At 38.4% G+C, this 17,851-nt stretch overlaps 1 protein-coding gene across 3 annotated transcripts in view; it reads left to right on the top strand.

Moving 5' to 3' along the window:
- Nucleotides 1-12,332, top strand: part of LOC111237274 (pleckstrin homology-like domain family B member 2) — a 42,574-nt gene extending 30,242 nt beyond the window's left edge. For 2 of the 3 annotated variants that reach the window (XM_022766308.1, XM_022766306.1), the window contains 12 exons: nucleotides 970-1,125; nucleotides 2,300-2,410; nucleotides 2,567-2,641; nucleotides 3,681-3,833; nucleotides 4,520-4,663; nucleotides 4,857-4,956; nucleotides 6,390-6,540; nucleotides 8,852-8,942; nucleotides 9,125-9,271; nucleotides 9,733-9,952; nucleotides 10,382-10,467; nucleotides 10,738-12,332. In XM_022766308.1, coding sequence (XP_022622029.1) covers nucleotides 970-1,125; nucleotides 2,300-2,410; nucleotides 2,567-2,641; nucleotides 3,681-3,833; nucleotides 4,520-4,663; nucleotides 4,857-4,956; nucleotides 6,390-6,540; nucleotides 8,852-8,942; nucleotides 9,125-9,271; nucleotides 9,733-9,952; nucleotides 10,382-10,467; nucleotides 10,738-10,878 — 1,575 coding nt within the window. In that variant the 3' untranslated portion in view covers nucleotides 10,879-12,332. The remainder of the gene's footprint in view (nucleotides 1-969; nucleotides 1,126-2,299; nucleotides 2,411-2,566; nucleotides 2,642-3,680; nucleotides 3,834-4,519; nucleotides 4,664-4,856; nucleotides 4,957-6,389; nucleotides 6,541-8,851; nucleotides 8,943-9,124; nucleotides 9,272-9,732; nucleotides 9,953-10,381; nucleotides 10,468-10,737) is intronic. The other variant, XM_022766307.1, reaches the window with a different exon arrangement.
- The last annotated feature ends 5,519 nt before the right edge of the window (nucleotides 12,333-17,851 follow it).

The raw sequence follows: 17,851 nt of genomic DNA, 5'->3' as shown, positions 1-17,851 counted from the left end.
GTATATATGTGTATATATATATATATATATATGTATATATGTGTATATTTATACACACACACACACACACTCAAACATACAATAATGATATATAGTGTTTGCATGAAGAGTCTCACACATGAATAGAAAGGGACATGTGATGCTTGCATACTTGAACTTGCATGTGGACATGCACACATTTTCTTTCCTCTGTTAACTTGCTCTCTTCCCCTTGTACACCTTTGATCTTTATGTGGTTCATGTTCTCTTCTCACTGTCTAACTCTTTAGATTCATAAGACCTGTTTGGCTCTTACAAAAATACATTGACATTTGGACATAGGGTCTAAGGCATCACCCTGTTTTGTTGTATGTATGTTGTTCGAAAAGATTTTTGGGCGCACCAGTAGCTCACCTGATTAAAGCAATTCCATGTCTTAAAGCTGAATCCTTGCAGGAGGAACCCAGGTTCAAATCTAGCCTGGGCCCTTTGCTGCATGTCATCCCCTGTCTCTGTCCCCTGCCTTACCTGTTTCTCCACTGTTACTATCACTATAAAGGCAAAAATAGGCAAAATATTTCTTAACTTTTCATGCATTGATCTGTATTTTGGGGAAATGCTCGTTGCATGTTGCATACACAGTTTCATGACTTGATTGTTAAGATGAAACAAACTGTGAGCCTGGTTTGCTCCGTCTGTGTCCGTGCACTGAGGGATGAGGAAGTGCTTGTCAATACACGATTGTTTGCATATTTCTGTTTGTCTCTGAGCAGTTGGAACATCAACTCATAGATAACCATATAAGGGGAAGTTATAATCATTACAAACTTTTTACGATAATTTTCAAATAAAGGTTCAGGTTTCTATGTGTGAGGTTGTTTATGAACACTTGCATACTCTGTACTATTGAGGTGTGTGGTTGTGTTTGTCCTGTTTACATGCATTCTTTTGTCTTGCCAGTTTACCTGTGTATTTGTGTGTGTCTGTCAGGACTGTGAGGTGCTTGAGGCAGAGACAAAACGTTTTGAAGACCTGGAATTTCAGCAGCTGGAGAGAGAGAGCAGGCAGGACGAGGAGAAGGAAACCCATACCCAGCAGCTTCTGCGGGAGATTGCAGATTACCAGCGCAGCACAGTGACTCGCAAGGTAACCACTGTCTCTTTGTGTGTGTGTTTTTTTTTTTACAAACCTTGGCAAAAACTGTATGCAGTATAATATGACAATGCTATATTTAGATTTAAATCCAGTGTTCAAATCCATTAAAAAAAAAAAGTAAATATCGTGTTTCTATGTATGTGCAGCCTCTTCAAATTTTACTTGGTTTGTGGTGAAACACACCATATTTGAACCACTGATTTAAGTTTAGTCATTGCTACTTCATATAACTGGAAACAAATTCATAGAAAATATGAAATAGATAGATAAGATAACATCTGTACAAATCGGAGATTATATAATACATTTTCAAAAAAGAGAAGGCAACCAAAGGCAACAACATCTAAATTATTCATGATTAAAACTTGTAATAAAGACATATATAAATAATAAAATATTGATAAAATATATAAATAAATTAAACCAAAAACAGAGTCAAAATTTACAATAACAATTCAATTGGACTGTTGGAGAAGATGTTGTGAAAAGAATGCGAATCATTAATGTGTTTTCTTTTACTGCCTAATACTGCAATCTCATGGTCTTTGGCGACACCTATGGCGATACATGGTAATTCCAGGTTTAGTTTTGAACTACACTTGAACCACACATATCATATCATATCAGACACCCAGTTCATAAAACCTTATGCAATAGATGGTTACTTAAAGGACATTAGTTTAAATGAAAATCTTTGAGATCACCACATTCTGGCGTTACTATGATGAAAATATTTCAAGTTAAACAACAACCTGAACTAAAATGTATTATTTTAGACATACTGTATGCCCATCTAAGCTCACTCTAGAAATAGACCGGTACTGGTAGATACTTTAAAGGAACACTTAGAATTTCAGCTGCTGAACATATAACAAGGAACTGGTTAAAACCTACTCTACCAATCAAGGGACAGAATTTACAAGACAGCGGAGTAAATGGATTTATTTATTTCTTACAGAATTCTTTTTCTTTTAAAGTGAAAAATTATTTAAGAAAAAAAAAAACATTATAAAAATGCAAATGTAAATATTACAATATGGAAGTAAAGTATAAAAAAAAGTTTAAATGACAGAAATGGTCTGAAAGCATGTAAACCCATTTGGTTTAGCTAATGTTAATGACGTGCTCTATAAGTGAGCTAGAAACATGTTTCCTTTTCTTTCAGGAGCGAATGTTAACACTGAAGAAGCAGGCAGCACAGATTATCCAGCAGGCTCAGCGAGAGAAGGAGAGCTTTTTGAAGGAGAGGAGCAACCTTGAATCAATGCTGCAAAGGGTACTGGGATATTGATGTTTGCATGTGTATGCACGTGACATTCTTTGCTTCTGTATGTGAATGATCATAAAAACCCATCAACAAATGGTTAATATTATTTTTAACAATGTTTTTTTTTACTTTTTACTATCTTTTGTTTCTTTTTCCGTCTTTTAGGAGAGAGAAAACCTTTCCACACTAGAAGGAAAACATGCTGACCTCACTGGTGGCCGGGGTTTCACACTAAGAGAGGTAGGTTTAATTGAGCTGTATCACAAGAGAACTAATGACTAGCCTCTTCTTTGAACTTTTTATGATTCCTAAAGTGGACATGGACCTACCTTATTTTTAATGGCTAGGATTTCCTTCTCTGCTTGCAAGGATACAGCCTTTTTTGGCTGTTGTGTGTCAGTCTTTTAGCGAATGTTGCCATGACAAATCAACTGCCACAATTTTTCTTCTTCTAATCAACTCGAACACCTTCTCATCAATCCTTTCCTCTATTTTTCTCATGAATCCTAAGGTACTTTTGTCTTTTTTTTTTCTTTTTTTTTTTTACTAATTTATCCCTTTCTGTTTTCCTCTTCGTCTAAACTGTCTGTTTAAACATATCTTTGTTCCTATGCCTTGATCATGATCCAAACCCTGTCCCATTGGTTATCTGTTGAGACCAAGTCCGATCCCACACTTATATTACACTACTTGAATGCTGATTAAATAGCCTACTTTATGGCTTATACAGTGGGATGCACCACTGTTGAGCCCGGTTATCTTAGAGGAGAGGAGCTGAAACAAGATCAGATTTTGATCTGCATTATTTTAACTGATACCAATCCATCAAAATGTGCCCGGATCGTGCCTGATCCCGATCCTTAAGATCGGCTCAGGACATCTCTACTCCCCATCTGTTCCTCCTCTCATTCTAGTTGCTTCTTTGTCCCCTTTTGGTTTCTTGTTGGGCTCTAACTGACCACCCCTTTAATGCATGATGAGACAAAGTTACAGGAGAGATTTATTTCATTAATTCTATGTACAGTGTATGCTCATATATTAATATTGAGGGAAGCTTGTAAGAATGTTTATTGTCTTGTGTACTCCACTCAGTCATTGTTAACAGTGCTGTGTCTGGCTAAGTAACTTGTTTCTAAGTGATGAGACTTTTTGCTCTATTTGCCATTAAAGTCTGCATCATTCCAACAACTAATTTACCATAACATATTAATATGGCTGACTCACTTCATGCTATGCCTCACCCCTTCTCTCTTCCCCATTTCTCTATGATACTTTCCAGGGCTATGTCACAGTCAGTGAAATCAATGAGCTTTACTCACAGCTTAGAGGAGACCAAAAACCCACCCCTGCCCCTGCTCTGGCCAATGCCTCCCCTGAGTCTGAGGCATACCCCTCCCATGAGGACAACAACCCCAAACCACTGGAGGATGAGGTGTGTGTAGTGGTGTGAAGGGCTTGTGTGATTAGTTTAGCACATAGACACGGATGATGCAAAGTGTGTAGGTGTGAATTAGTGTTATTTTCCTCAATTTTCCTTCTTCTTCTGCACTATTTCAGTTTTCTGACATGTTCCTCTCTTCTTTTCAAAGCTATATTATTCTTCCTCACCTGCTGACTGTAGCTCCTCTTCCTCCTTTTCTTCCTCCTCCCATCTAAATCCCCGACCCCTCCCCAAAACACCCTTTGTGCATTGGCCAGAGAACATGGTGTCATATCGAGACCCCTCTCCCCTCCCTGATTTTCCCCCACCTCCTCTTCCTGTCAAACACCATCATCATCACAGGCAGGTAATGTGAATTGTAAATAAAAAATAATGTGAATAAGCCATGTGAATAAATTTGTATTTATTGACATGGATAATCAATCAAAATAAAAATATATATATGTAATATGGCTTTAATTTTCAGCATGCAGTTTTTTTGTTTGTTTTTACACTACCACCAGATGTCACCAAAGTAACAACCCGCACATAGGGACACTAAAAAAAGTAGGACAATGAAGTAAAATGAAATTGGATAATATTGATCATTGATTTTGATTGATATGAATGGTAATGATGAATAATTGGTAATTTAACTCTTCATCTCTTCCCTCTGTTGTGTCTCTGTGTGCGATCAGCATTTCCGTTTGCTGGAGGAGAGGAAGAGGTCTGAGAAAGATAGTGGCTCCCATTTAAGTGACACTTTACCCAGGAAGAAAGCCACTCCCACCATGACCCGCCAGTTCACGTGCGCAACACTCGGACGCAGTTTCCCTACTAAGGTACACGCACACGTACTTGAACATTGCTGCATAAATAATACACTTATTTTTTTTGCCATTCCTTTGGTCTATGTGGCACTAATTTTCTCAAATCTGACATATAATTGTATTGTTTATTATTACATATTACATAAAGCTATAATTGGTTTTTTGAATATAAGTAAAATGTTTTGTCTCTTCTTGGTTTTCCTAGTCCCATCAGCCCCTGGTACAGAGCACAAGTTGTGGCAGCATTCTTCCAAGAATTCTCTCATTATCCAACAAGGAAACTGAATCTCGACGTTTGCATAAAGGTGCAAGCAACACACATCACTTGCACAACACCCATCAGCTCACACATCCACAAACACTCTTGCGTAGAAACCAAAAATAGGAATAAAGAGAGAGCATGTAGGCAGAGGCAATACATGTAGCTTCAACTACAAGGATTCTCTTCATATGTAGGTTTTCTCAGTTATTTGTGTCTCTTTCTCTTGCATAAACAAACACAACTCTGGGTTGCAACATGAGAATATGCCTTATATGGTAACAATATCCCTGTTAGAGGTTTTGTGTATGTGGGTGTGCACCTCCATTGTGTTTTGTCAGATTACACCGTTTGTCATTTGTTTATCTGTTGGTGAAGATAGTGGAGGAATGCAGGCTGCCCCATCAAGGGACATAGAGTACTGTATATGTTTGTGTGTGATTATTCAGTGGAGGCTTAAAGAACATTTTCTCTATGTGCCGGTAGAAGTGTTTTATATGCATTCACAATTAACCGTTACAAAAAAGACACTTGGAAGTCGATATAAATCCACTTCCTACCACCAATGTCAACCAGGTATTTCCCATCATTTTAAAACCTGCTGTTCACTCACCACAGAGTATAATCCTTTTGCTTTGTTTAGATGTGCGCTGAAATGTGGTTTTGAACCCACATTTTACTGTTGAAAGATGAAGGATGATCTGTTACCTCAAGGAAGCTGTGCCTTTTTTCCATGTCAAGTTTGATGTGTGTATATATGGTCTTTTGAATTATAGTGAAAATGTAGTTATGTGCAGATTAGCCACAAGCATCAACCACTTCTAATCTTTTATAGATGACAGTTTAATCACTGCACTTTTACGAGACAAATATCCAGAAAACAATTTAGTACTCTGTGATGTTTTTAGAATATTGTGTGCCTTGTGTTGTAATCATGCAGCTGTTTTTCTCCTGATACTTTCACATGTATTATGTCCCTCATTCCCTTTGGTCCCTTGATCCGGCTCATCAGATGGGTGGGTCGGCTGCATGGGGCAGATGGTATCAGGTTTTTTGTGTGTTTCTTCCTGTACCCACAGGCTCAGTTAGTCTCTTGTCCAAGTATCTGGACTGTAATTTTGTCATCATTCTTGGTAGCTCTGAAGATGTCTCATTTTCTTCCCAGACATCTTTGGGCTGACTGAATTACTTTTAGAAGCCTTTTTCCTTCATCTACTTGTTTGCCCTACTGTTAAGACACGGTACTTACACCATTAAGGTGTGGATACATTTCTCACTGAATGTCTTGGAGTGTGTTTCACAGTGGCGGGGCATTGTGATCCAAAATTGAAGCTGTCTGGGCACACTGTTGTCCCAGAGGACATGACGCAAACAGGTACAGCACGTGTGTGTGCATACGAGTAACTAACATTTGTTGCTACTTAACTTCTTTTTGTTTTCTGTGTGTGTGTGTGTGTGTGTGTGTGTGTGTGTTTACAGGTCAGCCTGGCTCACGAGCAGCTTCCCAGACCAACGTCTACCTCGATGCCTTTGGGTACCGTGACAACCAGGCCTTTGACACAATGAGTGTGGATAGTACTGACTCCATTGAAACTAGCATCTCTGCTTGCTCTCCTGACAATATCTCCAGGCAAGTGTCGCCGGCATGTGTTCACACATGTATTACTGTGGATATTAACTAAAGTAACACACACAAAAAAACTTGTTAGTAGTGTGTATTTATAATTCTATCTGTAGAATTTGTTTAACCTGAATATGTCCATTGTCAAGTATGTGCTGGTGAACATAACCTTTAAACTTTCAAGTGATTTGAATCAGAGCTGTGAGAAAACTGTCTGACAAAAAGGTTGAAATATAACATGAGACAGATATAATAAATGTCCCTTAGTGTTCATAATGTGAAACATTGACTCTAGAAAGGGGATGGCCAGCAGGAAAGAGCAGGAAGAGTAGAAAGTGAGTTAATGTAAAAATTGTGTGGAGTGCTTTCCCGCCTTTCATGGTGCCTACTAGGATGTGTAGAAGTGTGTGTGTGTGTATGTGTGTGTGTCTGTGTGTGTCTGTGTGTGTTATGAGTCAAGAGGAACTCTTGATTAGTGTTCTTGGGGTCAGGTTACGGAAGAGAGAAAACTTGAAGTTGTGTGTGTGTGTGTGTGTGTGTGTGTGTGTGTGTGTGTGTGTGTGTGTGTGTGTGCATGCGTGCGTGGTTCAGTCAACCCCCTCAGGTTCAGACGAACTGAGCGAACCAGTATTAGTGTGGAGGTACATTTGGGGGTTCAGCTCCCCGTATGGACCAAAACCATGTGTGCTTGCTTTCCTTCTCTCCTTTTTACAGTGGTTGCATCTGTCTTTTGTCTCCCCTTCTCTTGTTTCTCTGAATGGTATGGTCTTGTTTCTGCAGATAGATTTTACACAGTCCTAAACCATTTGCAGATTGATCTCTCTGCATTGTAAGTTTTCCTGTAACAGGCTGCCTTGGATTGTGTTGTACCATCTTAGACTGGATTGGAAGATGTGTGGTGGAGCCTGGATCAATGCTGGATGAAAGAAGTAGTTTCATGATAGAACTGGATTTCTTGTCATTGTCAGTGTTGTGTCCCTTTTTTCTGGAGATACAAGTGTTGGAGCTAGATAAACAAAATTCTTCTCAAGTAACCAAAGACTTTAATAAAAAGGTTTGAACTGGGCTAGTCTACAATGACTATGAGTGCATTTCCCTCTCATCGACTGAGGTAAGAATCGTAAGGGAATGGGAGGAAGAGAGGAAAGTATGGATGTTACAATGATGTTGTAGCATTTTGGATTAATGTTTGTGAGTAATAACACTAACACAATAATAATAATAAGAAAACAGGGAGACTAAACTAGACTAGAATATTGCAGATAAGTAGTCAAAAGTACTGATTTAATTAAGTCTTTCCATAGTATTTCTTAAGCTGGATGGCATGCTGATATTTATCTCTGCCTAAGTAGTTTTTATGATGAAAGTGTTGTTAACTATCAGTAAAAGTATTTCACAGTCAACAAATTTAAGGTGATATTCACATCCAAAATCTACTAGTATGTAATTGGTGGTATTCAGTTTAAACTAAGAATGTAGAGTGAGAGCTGTGGTGTTGATTTGACATCAAATAGGAAAAAGTTGGAACTCAATATGAAAAATTACTAGAGAGTGGAAAAGAATTTTCATTTCTCCACTTGCTTTCGTCTTTTCTTAATGTTTTGATGATCTCCCTCCAAATCCCCTTTTTCTGTTTTCTGTTACTTCTGATCCCCTAGTTCTCTCCTCCCTATCTCCCTCTCTTCCTGATTTGTTTAGACTGAGTCTAATGTCAAGCATTCATCTTAACAATGTTGTGATATGATCAAGACGGGGTACCCATTTCCTTCTGGCTACTGATAAGAGAGAATTTCTGTGTGCTTGCATGTCAGAGGGGGAGAGAGAGAAATTGAGCAAGACAATGAGCAGGAGAAAATACTGTTTAACATGACAAAAATACACACAAATCCCTTTCCTGTGGTGTCGGTCAAGAAATCATGTCGTAGATCAATCTGCAGCCCGGGAGACCTGAAGCTAGAGGAGGCATGCTGGTGTAAGCTGAAGATACAGTGGTACAGCAAAGAGTCAGAAAGACTTATGAAGAGACAGAGAGGGGAAAGGTAGATGGACTGACCCAGAGATTCTCAGAAAATGTTACATATGAAAACAACATGGAAAAGTCAGAATGGATTCAGTTTGTCATGTTTATTGCTGATGTAGCAGGTTTTTATGGCAGCTGCTCTGTTTCATCACATTTTCAATGCATTTAATGTTCAGCTTCATTAAAGTTGATTGGGTTTTTGTTTTTCTATGACTGTATGAAAAAGTGGCTGACAGTACAGGAAAAAAAAGTTTGCCCACTTTTCTTCTGATGTTTGTTGTTTGTGTTTGTGTGCTGCAGCGCCAGTACATCAAATGTAGCCAAGCTAGAAGAGATGGAGCGTCTGCTGAGGGAGGCTCAGGCAGAGAAGAACCGTCTTCTTGAACACAAGGTTACTATAAGAAATCACAATCATTTCATCCTTTGTTTTCCCTATTTTAGTTTGTTAATGGTAAACGGGTCAAATATGTAAAGCCAATATGAATCAGTAGGCTGTGTTTCCTTTACTTGCAAAATTATTAAATTTGCTTGGTGATAAATCCCAAACATAAAGACAATTTAATTATTGTTCAGGAGCGAGAGATGGACATGCGAAAGCAGGCACTGGAGGAGGAGAAGAGAAGAAGGGAGGATCTGGAGAAAAGGCTACAGGAGGAGACGAGCAGACGCCAAAAACTAATTGACCGTGAGGTTAAACTGCGAGAGAAACAAAGGGCACAGGTGAGAAAGATAAACAGGACATGACCATAAAAGATTTGTGCTCCACTGGGAAATGTTAATTTCGGACTGGAAAACAGCAGCAGTGTTTGTCAGTATGTAATTATTCAATATATATATATTGTATGACCCTTACTGCAACCAATGAGATTTTTACTGCTGTACTTTTTACCTAAAGATAATTTGGAACTTGATATCACCTTTTAGAGACTTTACCTTTTGCTCTTTTGTTTCTGTAGCTAACTTTTGTACATTTACTTTCTATCTATATATAGATATATATCTATATCTATATATATCTATATATATATCTATATATATATATATATATATATATATTGTATACATCTTCATGATTTGTATGAATGATATAAACACTAAAACAGATGAGAAACGCATGATTGGCCGTTACTTGAACCAATTCCCTTTCCTTTTCAATGGACCCCATTCACTTTTCCACCCAGTCCCGGCCATTGACACGGTACTTGCCAGTGAGAAAGGACGATTTTGACCTGCGAGCTCACATTGAGTCGGCAGGCCACAGCGCAGACACATGTTTCCACTTGTCCATCTCTGAAAAGACTTGTCGAGGCTATTTGGTCAAGATGGGAGGCAAAATCAAAACCTGGAAGAAACGCTGGTTTGTCTTTGACCGCAACAGACGCACACTCTCCTACTATGCAGGTAGGACAAAAGATGCACACACACTTGCAACCACAAGACACAATTGTAGTGATACAAATGCACTGACAACAGAGTGTATGTGGACAGAGCATCCACATACATAGGTGCACATACTCGCATAATTGTCACACATCATAATGTCAAAGTGAAAACATTTTTTTTCGGAATTTTTTTGCAGATTTTTAAAAAAAAAGAGATTTCAGATCTTGATTTTTTTTTTTTAATACATTTACAAAACTAAAAAAGATATAAAACTAAAACACAAGTCTGAATACTTTTTGAAAACACTGTAAGTTGAATGTAATTATAGCATTAATTCACATCTATTTTGTATTTCCTGTGCTTTACATACATTTAAAACATAAATAAAACTGAACATGCTGAAGCGGATTTGTGCACATTTATACATTTAATTTATATCTACCTCAGACAAACATGAAGTCAAGCTGAAAGGAGTCATCTACTTCCAAGCTATTGAAGAAGTTTATTATGATCACTTGAAGAATGCACATAAGGTATGTGTTTACAACCTTTTGTATTTACTCTATGTTACTACAAAAGTGATGCATGCAAATAACTCCTGTCTTGAAAAGTATGATTTATTATCTCTTCATTGAATATCCTCACTTGTAAGTTCTTCTGTCTCCATCTTTTTTCTCTCACACTAATTTTCTTCATTCCCTATCTTGCTCTTTTTCTTTTCCTTTTATTCTTGTTTCATCCTCATCACTTTCCTTTCCCTTCCTTTTCACTCATCCTAAAGTCCTCTTCTTTACCTCCCTCAGAGTCCAAACCCGTCCCTGACCTTCAGTGTTAAGACTCATGACAGGGTCTACTACATGGTTGCTCCCTCTCCCGAAGCCATGAGGATCTGGATGGATGTAATTGTCACAGGTGCTGAGGGATACACCCAGTTTATGGTGTAGCAATGGGGTTATGGTGGCAGGATATGCCAACATGTGACTTTTATATTTGTTTTTTATCCTTGGACTTTTTAAGCATCTAGATGGATATTTTTGGCATCTATGCTGAAGAATGAACACCGTTTTTGTTGACACCAGCCTTACTAAAGTTACTCAAGAAAATTTTGTAACATTTTATCTGATCATTTGGAGATTACATGTGAAACATTGTAGGCAGATAAGAGATAATTTGAATATTTTTAGGTAGTCTGGTTCAGTTCAAAAGAAGTGATGAAGTTCAGGAGATCTGTGCTGGTGCTATGGTGCACTACAGTGGCTCGCATTGGGCTCAGGTATATTTGTTCAATTGTGATATTAATGTTAAAAGCTGTTTTTGACTTTACTATTATATGAGCTTATTGTAGCCCATTTTCTTAAGAGAAGAGCAGACTATGACTCACTAGTTCTTTTTTTAGCCAGCCAGTTTGAGCTCTGTTATGTCTTTATTAACATCTCATTATTAACATTAATCACGAATCCAAAAGAGTAAATCGGTAGCTGTGTTTAGAAATCCTAAGTGCTAAAAAAACACAATTTTAAAGTCATGCAAGAGCGTGATTTGAGAACAGATTTTGTGATGGGTTTAATCACTGTTAGATCATTTCTTATGTGTTATAATAATTTTTATTCACGTGTACAGAATAAATGATCCATATTCATTTAGTAAAGGTAGTTGAGCAAATGTATTTTAAATTTCAACTTTTGTCATCTTGATTTAATCTCATGCATTATTACTGTGGCATTCTCATATCTTAACTGTTTGCATGGATGTGAATGCATGCATCATATGAAAATGTATATAAAAAGTGTGAATATATATACATATGTGCTAAAGAAGTTGAATGCACATACTTGATGTACATATCTATTTACTTTGAGCTTCTAATGAAGCTCAAAGGTGCTATTCCATGGTGAATGACACTAATAATCCAAGCTACATATGATTTGAATTGGGGTATAATTTTAAAATCAACATGGTGATTATCAGTCATCTTTAAAATGGATTATTGTGCTGAATTTACATGTGTCACCACAGGCTCAGAAATGAAGCTGAAATGAAATGTTAGTGTCAGGCGACTTCTTATTTTTTTTAAGGAATAAGAGGAATATATGGTTTTAATAAGGCACAGAATTGTGATATTTGTACATTTTGTTTCTAAGTTGTAGTTTGTTTTAAAATAGTTATGTCAGTTAATTATCCATTATCAACTTGTGCATTTTTATTATCATATTTTGTGTGACAGTATTTTGACATGCATATTATCTCGATTTTTCAGCGCTACATGTATCTAATAATGCCAAACTGTCTGTTGTGGAAAACATGCAAATGTGGTAATTTGGTCCTGAGTGGGTTTGTTAGAAAAAGACTGTAGGATTATGTTGTTTTTTAAGGTGTCAGGCAGATGAAATCTATGGTACATGCTCAATTAATAGGCATTTAGTAATCGAAACAGACATTGTTGTGCTGCTTTGGTCCATTAGCTCTCATTGCATTGCTTTTATTACTATCAATTTAATGTATGGTTAAACTGACTATTCCACATTGATCACTAAAGCTGCTTTTATATTGTATATCGTAATCTGGACTACATCAGAAACTTTCAGTCCAAGTGCATTTATCATCTTTTGTTTTGTTTATATATATATATATATATTTATACACACACACACACACACACACACACACACACACACTTACTTCTCTTTGTTAAGTATAATAAGATCAATATTACATCAGTTTATACACAACTTACTGAGCACAGGGTTGTTTCCCACCAACTAAAGATGAGATGTTACAGTGGAACCTCCCATGAGCTTAATTTTTCCTTTTTTCCAATAATTATTTTTATGGTGATCCTACTATATTTATGTGAATATCAGTGCATGTATCTTTTGTATTTCCATATGAATAATATAAAAATATGTTACGACACCAGTTTCTCTAAGAGCACACTGCCTCCCTGTGTACCAAAATAAACTACAGTGCTCCAAGGTGCTACCATGTGACGTGGCTGTTACATTTTAACTAGAGGGTCAAATGTACAACCATCTCTTCAGCAGCAGGTGACGGTCGAATTTCTACATTAACCAACGAATAATACCACTATACCTTTCACTTAACAAGCTATTGCTACCTTTTAATTCTATTGGCCTGATAGGAAATTTCTGTGTGTGATTTGTAGTGGCTGCTTAATGACCCCTTCTGGTTGTACTGAGTAGCTTACATTTTACCAATATTGCATTCAGAGCACAAAATAAATCTGGGAGGCCATGAAATAGGTGAACAGGTGCTGTTTGTTGCAATTTTTTCATAGGAATCAGTACATGTATATTCAAGTCAGCCATTGAGGAAGTCGGGGATAATTATTTACAAACACTGATCAATAACTTTGTATGTTGACAGAGGCACTCGGATTTCAGTCTCCTGGTTCTCCTCCTCCTCTGACTGTTGGCACTGACAACGTTTTCTAAATCCTTATATTTTATGCAAAAATTCTGGCAAATGTATTCAATATACTTGGAAACTTGTGAAGAAGAATTTAAGTTAGAACAGTTAGCTCATTGTTAATTGTGTGTCAATGCCTTAAACATAGCTTACACCACACTAATTTCTCACTTGTGTGTTAATATTGGGGTTTTATAAAATTTTATCTTACCATAATAAACTGAACCCAAGACACAGACATAAATACTGCAGTCCACAATTTAATTTGACAGGTAGTGAACACCGTCCCCTGTCATGTGCATGGTGTGAGAAAAGGAGTTCAGGACATAGAAAATGATCCTCCTGTTTGCTACATCAACCATGTTATTGAGACTGAGATTTTCATTAAGATGTACCACCTCTTAACTCTTAACACAGGGCCATGTATATTGTCCAAATGGGTTTTGTTATTTTATGCAGAGAGCAAAGATTTGCTGTATCTCTACCAAGCAATACAAAACGATGCAGCCACTTGAGTAAGTGCATCACAAGCGTCCTAGGGGACCTTATACTAACAAAGTCACATGTGACCTCAGTGACATGAGCAAGCTAATACCAGCACTTGTTTCCCCACAGAGTAACTCTTGTTCTATTTCATTCTTACAGGCTACCAGATACAGTATATACACACAAAATCACAAGGAATCAACATCGACCGTGTTGCAGTTGCAGACAAGAGACAAGACAGTTGTTGCCACAGAATGAGAAGCAGCCATGTTTAGCCTGTAGTAGTGGGAGTATGTACACAATGAAGCTCAAGTAGCTGCAGCATGAACTCAATGGAACAGGCTTCAGAGTGGGCCAAGAGGTGGAGACACCCCTGGTTGAATCACAGTTAACATGGGGGTCTTGCAGACTCTTAAGTCTGTAAGCCTGGGATATAGTATCTACAACCAAGTTGCAGAGTCTCTGTTTTGACAAGTCACAACCCTTCTGGTGCCCTCCATAACAAACAAACAATGCATCAGACTTATGGAACCCAGCTGAAACATTTATATATGTTCTCAGGGTCCAACAGGACATATTATATCAGCAGCAGGACGTAGCTCATCTGGCATTGGTTGCACAGTGAAAGCTATCATAGTGATAGGCTGATTGCTGTGAAAACCTGAAAGCCTCTTAGGAAGAAGGGATGAGTTTGGCCACTTCCAATGCAAACACTTACTGACAATAGACAAGGCACAGAGTTCACTTACCCACTTTGCAGATGCAATACTGCCTACATTACAATGCCTGTAGGACAATAGGCAGGTACCATGAAGGCGCACACACACACACACACACACACACACACACACAAAACATGTGGTAAGTGCAAACGCTCGGCCACTTTCAGAATACAACCTACCAGAGAATGAGACCCTACAGTCTGATTGACATCTAAAACATTTAGAGATGACAGCAAAATACATCTTAAGATCAAGAGAGACAGAGAGGCCCTGATCCAACAACATTTGTACATAAGCAATACAGGGACTGAACAACACACTGGCTCAAACCTCATCAACAAACATTGATCCTTGCACCAACTGGAAATGAGCATCCACTTGTTGGCATACAAAGAGGATGTTTTCAAATTAAGTATAGTCTTCACAACAGACTGATCACAGGTATACTTTATGTGACAAGTTGGCAGAGAAGAGGGATCACAGGTAATATTTTCTTTATTTACTCAAAATGAAGAATATAACAATTTACAAAATTTCAGATAAACATAACTAGATTCAGTCAATACTAGCTTAGTAAACCATGACTATAATTGAACAGGCCAAACTGACTGAACAAAGGCAAACTAACCTAATAAACTGAACAAAAAAGGGACAATATACTGTATCGTGGCTGATGAGACCATTTTGAAACCAGCAGCAGCACTCCTACCACTGGTAACTAAAAGAAAAAGCAATGAGAACAACTTTAGGCAAAATAGGCCCTGTTCAGATCTGGCAGTAACATGTGTCTTAGGCGAAGATACATTGAGGACGCATTTGAGATCTGATCACTTAGACCACATTCAGAGGTGGTTTGGGTCATATATGACCACATCTGGCCTGGGATGACGTGTGCAAAGTCCTGCACCCATCTGACAAGGGGACTGAGCAAGCCCCACTTGGCAGTAGTCCAAGGTCAAGAAAAACAGTCTCCTCTAGTCATAAATGCAAAGTTTTAAGCAATGCATCACTCAGGGTCTGGACCGAGGCATCAACTCCAGCAAGGTGGGAAAAGGTGCTTTCCCATCTGAGATGCTATATCATAGCTCTTGATCAGTAGGTCATCAAAGTTATTCTCCACCACTAAGGACGTTGACGGTGAGCAACTAGTCTAAAGGTCTCATCTGGAGATACTATCAGAGAAGCAATAGAGAGGTCTGTGGCTGGTATTAGGTCCAGGCCATACTTGGCAGCAACCTGCATGGCAGCAAAAGCTGTGCAGTCGCTCAGCAAGTGGCGTTTGGGTCTGACCAGCCCCTTCAAAGTTGATCAATATATGGCACAGACTTATAAATTATAAAAATAGATATAGTAGTAGTGGGCTGAGGAGCTCATCTAAAGAAAGCACTAGAGGGAGCTGTCTCCACAGTGGCAGCACTGAAGGGAGGGAGAACTCTTTCTCCTGTTCTTCGTGTTATCTGATTTCCTTGTCAGCAAAAAGGTTCCCTGAAGCTTCACTTTAGTTGACCTGTGGGCTTAAACCCCAAAGGAGAGCTGAATACAAGTCAGTAATAGTACTGGCATTTTCAAACCTAGCAGCCCTCTCTGGAAGTGGCATGCAGCTGCAATTTATTAGCCTACAGACATTTTATGTCAGTCCCTGTCTTAAGTGTTTGATGCCCAGACACGAAGGGCATGTGTCATGGCCATCTTCTGGGTTGAGAGGGCTTCAAGCAGGACTTGCAAATGGTGAGCATAATGACAGGTAAGCTTAATTGTCCTAACTACTTGTAAAGCTGTAGCTGCAGGGAGACACACTCAGCTACCCAAATTTTATTTAGCTCCTATCAGCTGTCCATGTGTTGTAGCACAAAACACAAAAACTAAAACTCAGTAGGAAACTGCACTTCACAAATAGCAAGCCCATACCCATGATGTTTGTTAGCTATCGACACTGCTGTCAGAAGATGCGAGAAGAGAACACTCCAGCAAGGCTGTTTGGTAACGTAAAAAAAAACAGCACACCTGAACAAGAGAAAGTGCAAACAGGTTGCGAGTGAAAGTGCATACCAGAAAAGTCACAGCACTTCAGACTGAAGCTGCCACAAAAAAATCCTCTGCTTCATTGTAACAGGCAGGTCAATGGTCACAGCTATGCAGTTGACAAAATGTAGCTCAAACCATGGAGTTACTGGGCTACTAGCATAGGTGGTAAGCTAATATTAGCTATTGTTAACAATGTACTCAAGTAACATGAAGAGCCTCTTTTGTTGGGTTTTGCCCAGCGAGTTTGTTCATTACAGCTGCAAGACCTGACAAACATGTCTGTTACAAACAACCTATATGTTTAACTTATGAAATCACTGTCCACAAATGCTTTTTAAAAAACACTAACAGAGTTAATGTTTTCCAGCAGTGAGAAGGTTGAGGACAAGGATATAAGGGGGATAGCTGATTGTTTTTACAGTGAAAAAATTAGGGCCTGGTGGAATCATATTATGCATATATCAGTGACACCCTAAACCAGTAGTCTGCACAACTGCAAATCAGGTCACAATGATGTAGACCTAACCACATGTCTGTGCTTTAAATACACTGGCTTTGCTTCATTCAATTTATAGGAGATGTAATTTTATATTGCACCCACTGGTCATTTAATCTGTCATCTGCCCTCTGGTAATGGGTATTGGTGGACTATGCACTACAGCCGACATCTGGGGAAGGACACGGACCATAACATCAGTGGCTTAACACTGGGAGTTGAAATTGCTGCTGTATGTTGTCTAATACTTCCCTTTGTAATTGTCTGTCCTGATATGTTTTTATCTTTTGTTTCTTTTTTGCTGAGTGGATGGGCTATGTATCCTGTCATTGAATAAGAAGGAGTAAGCAGACCATATTTACAGCCTCTGATGTTTTGTCACCAGTTGTAGCCTAATGACCGTGTACATTTCCCTTTGGGCCACCCATTATGCCATTTGGCATTTTAAAGAGTGCAGGATATTGCAAAATGAGATTAATTTAAAGCTTTAAAGATTCAGTTAATGGATAGATTTAAAAGTCTTAACGGATTCATTGATATTAAGACCAGTAGGCCATGGCTGCAGTTTGCTGTACTGGCTATCTTGTCTGATTTATCCTGGACCAGTTCAACAAGCCTTGGCTATAAATAGACTCCGTGAGTGTTCTTGGGCAGAACACTGTGGTAGTGTGCTTGCGTGTGTGTGCGTGTGTGTGTGTTTGTGTGTGTGTCTTTAAGAATTCAGCTGAAATTTGATCCCTATGGGGGGAGAGGGAGAGAGCT

This window comes from Seriola dumerili, unplaced genomic scaffold, assembly GCF_002260705.1.
Source record: "Seriola dumerili isolate Sdu_G_001 unplaced genomic scaffold, Sdu_1.0 BDQW01000822.1, whole genome shotgun sequence".
Classification (NCBI taxonomy): Eukaryota; Metazoa; Chordata; class Actinopteri; order Carangiformes; family Carangidae; genus Seriola; species Seriola dumerili.
This window is presented reverse-complemented; position numbering and strand designations above follow the sequence as displayed.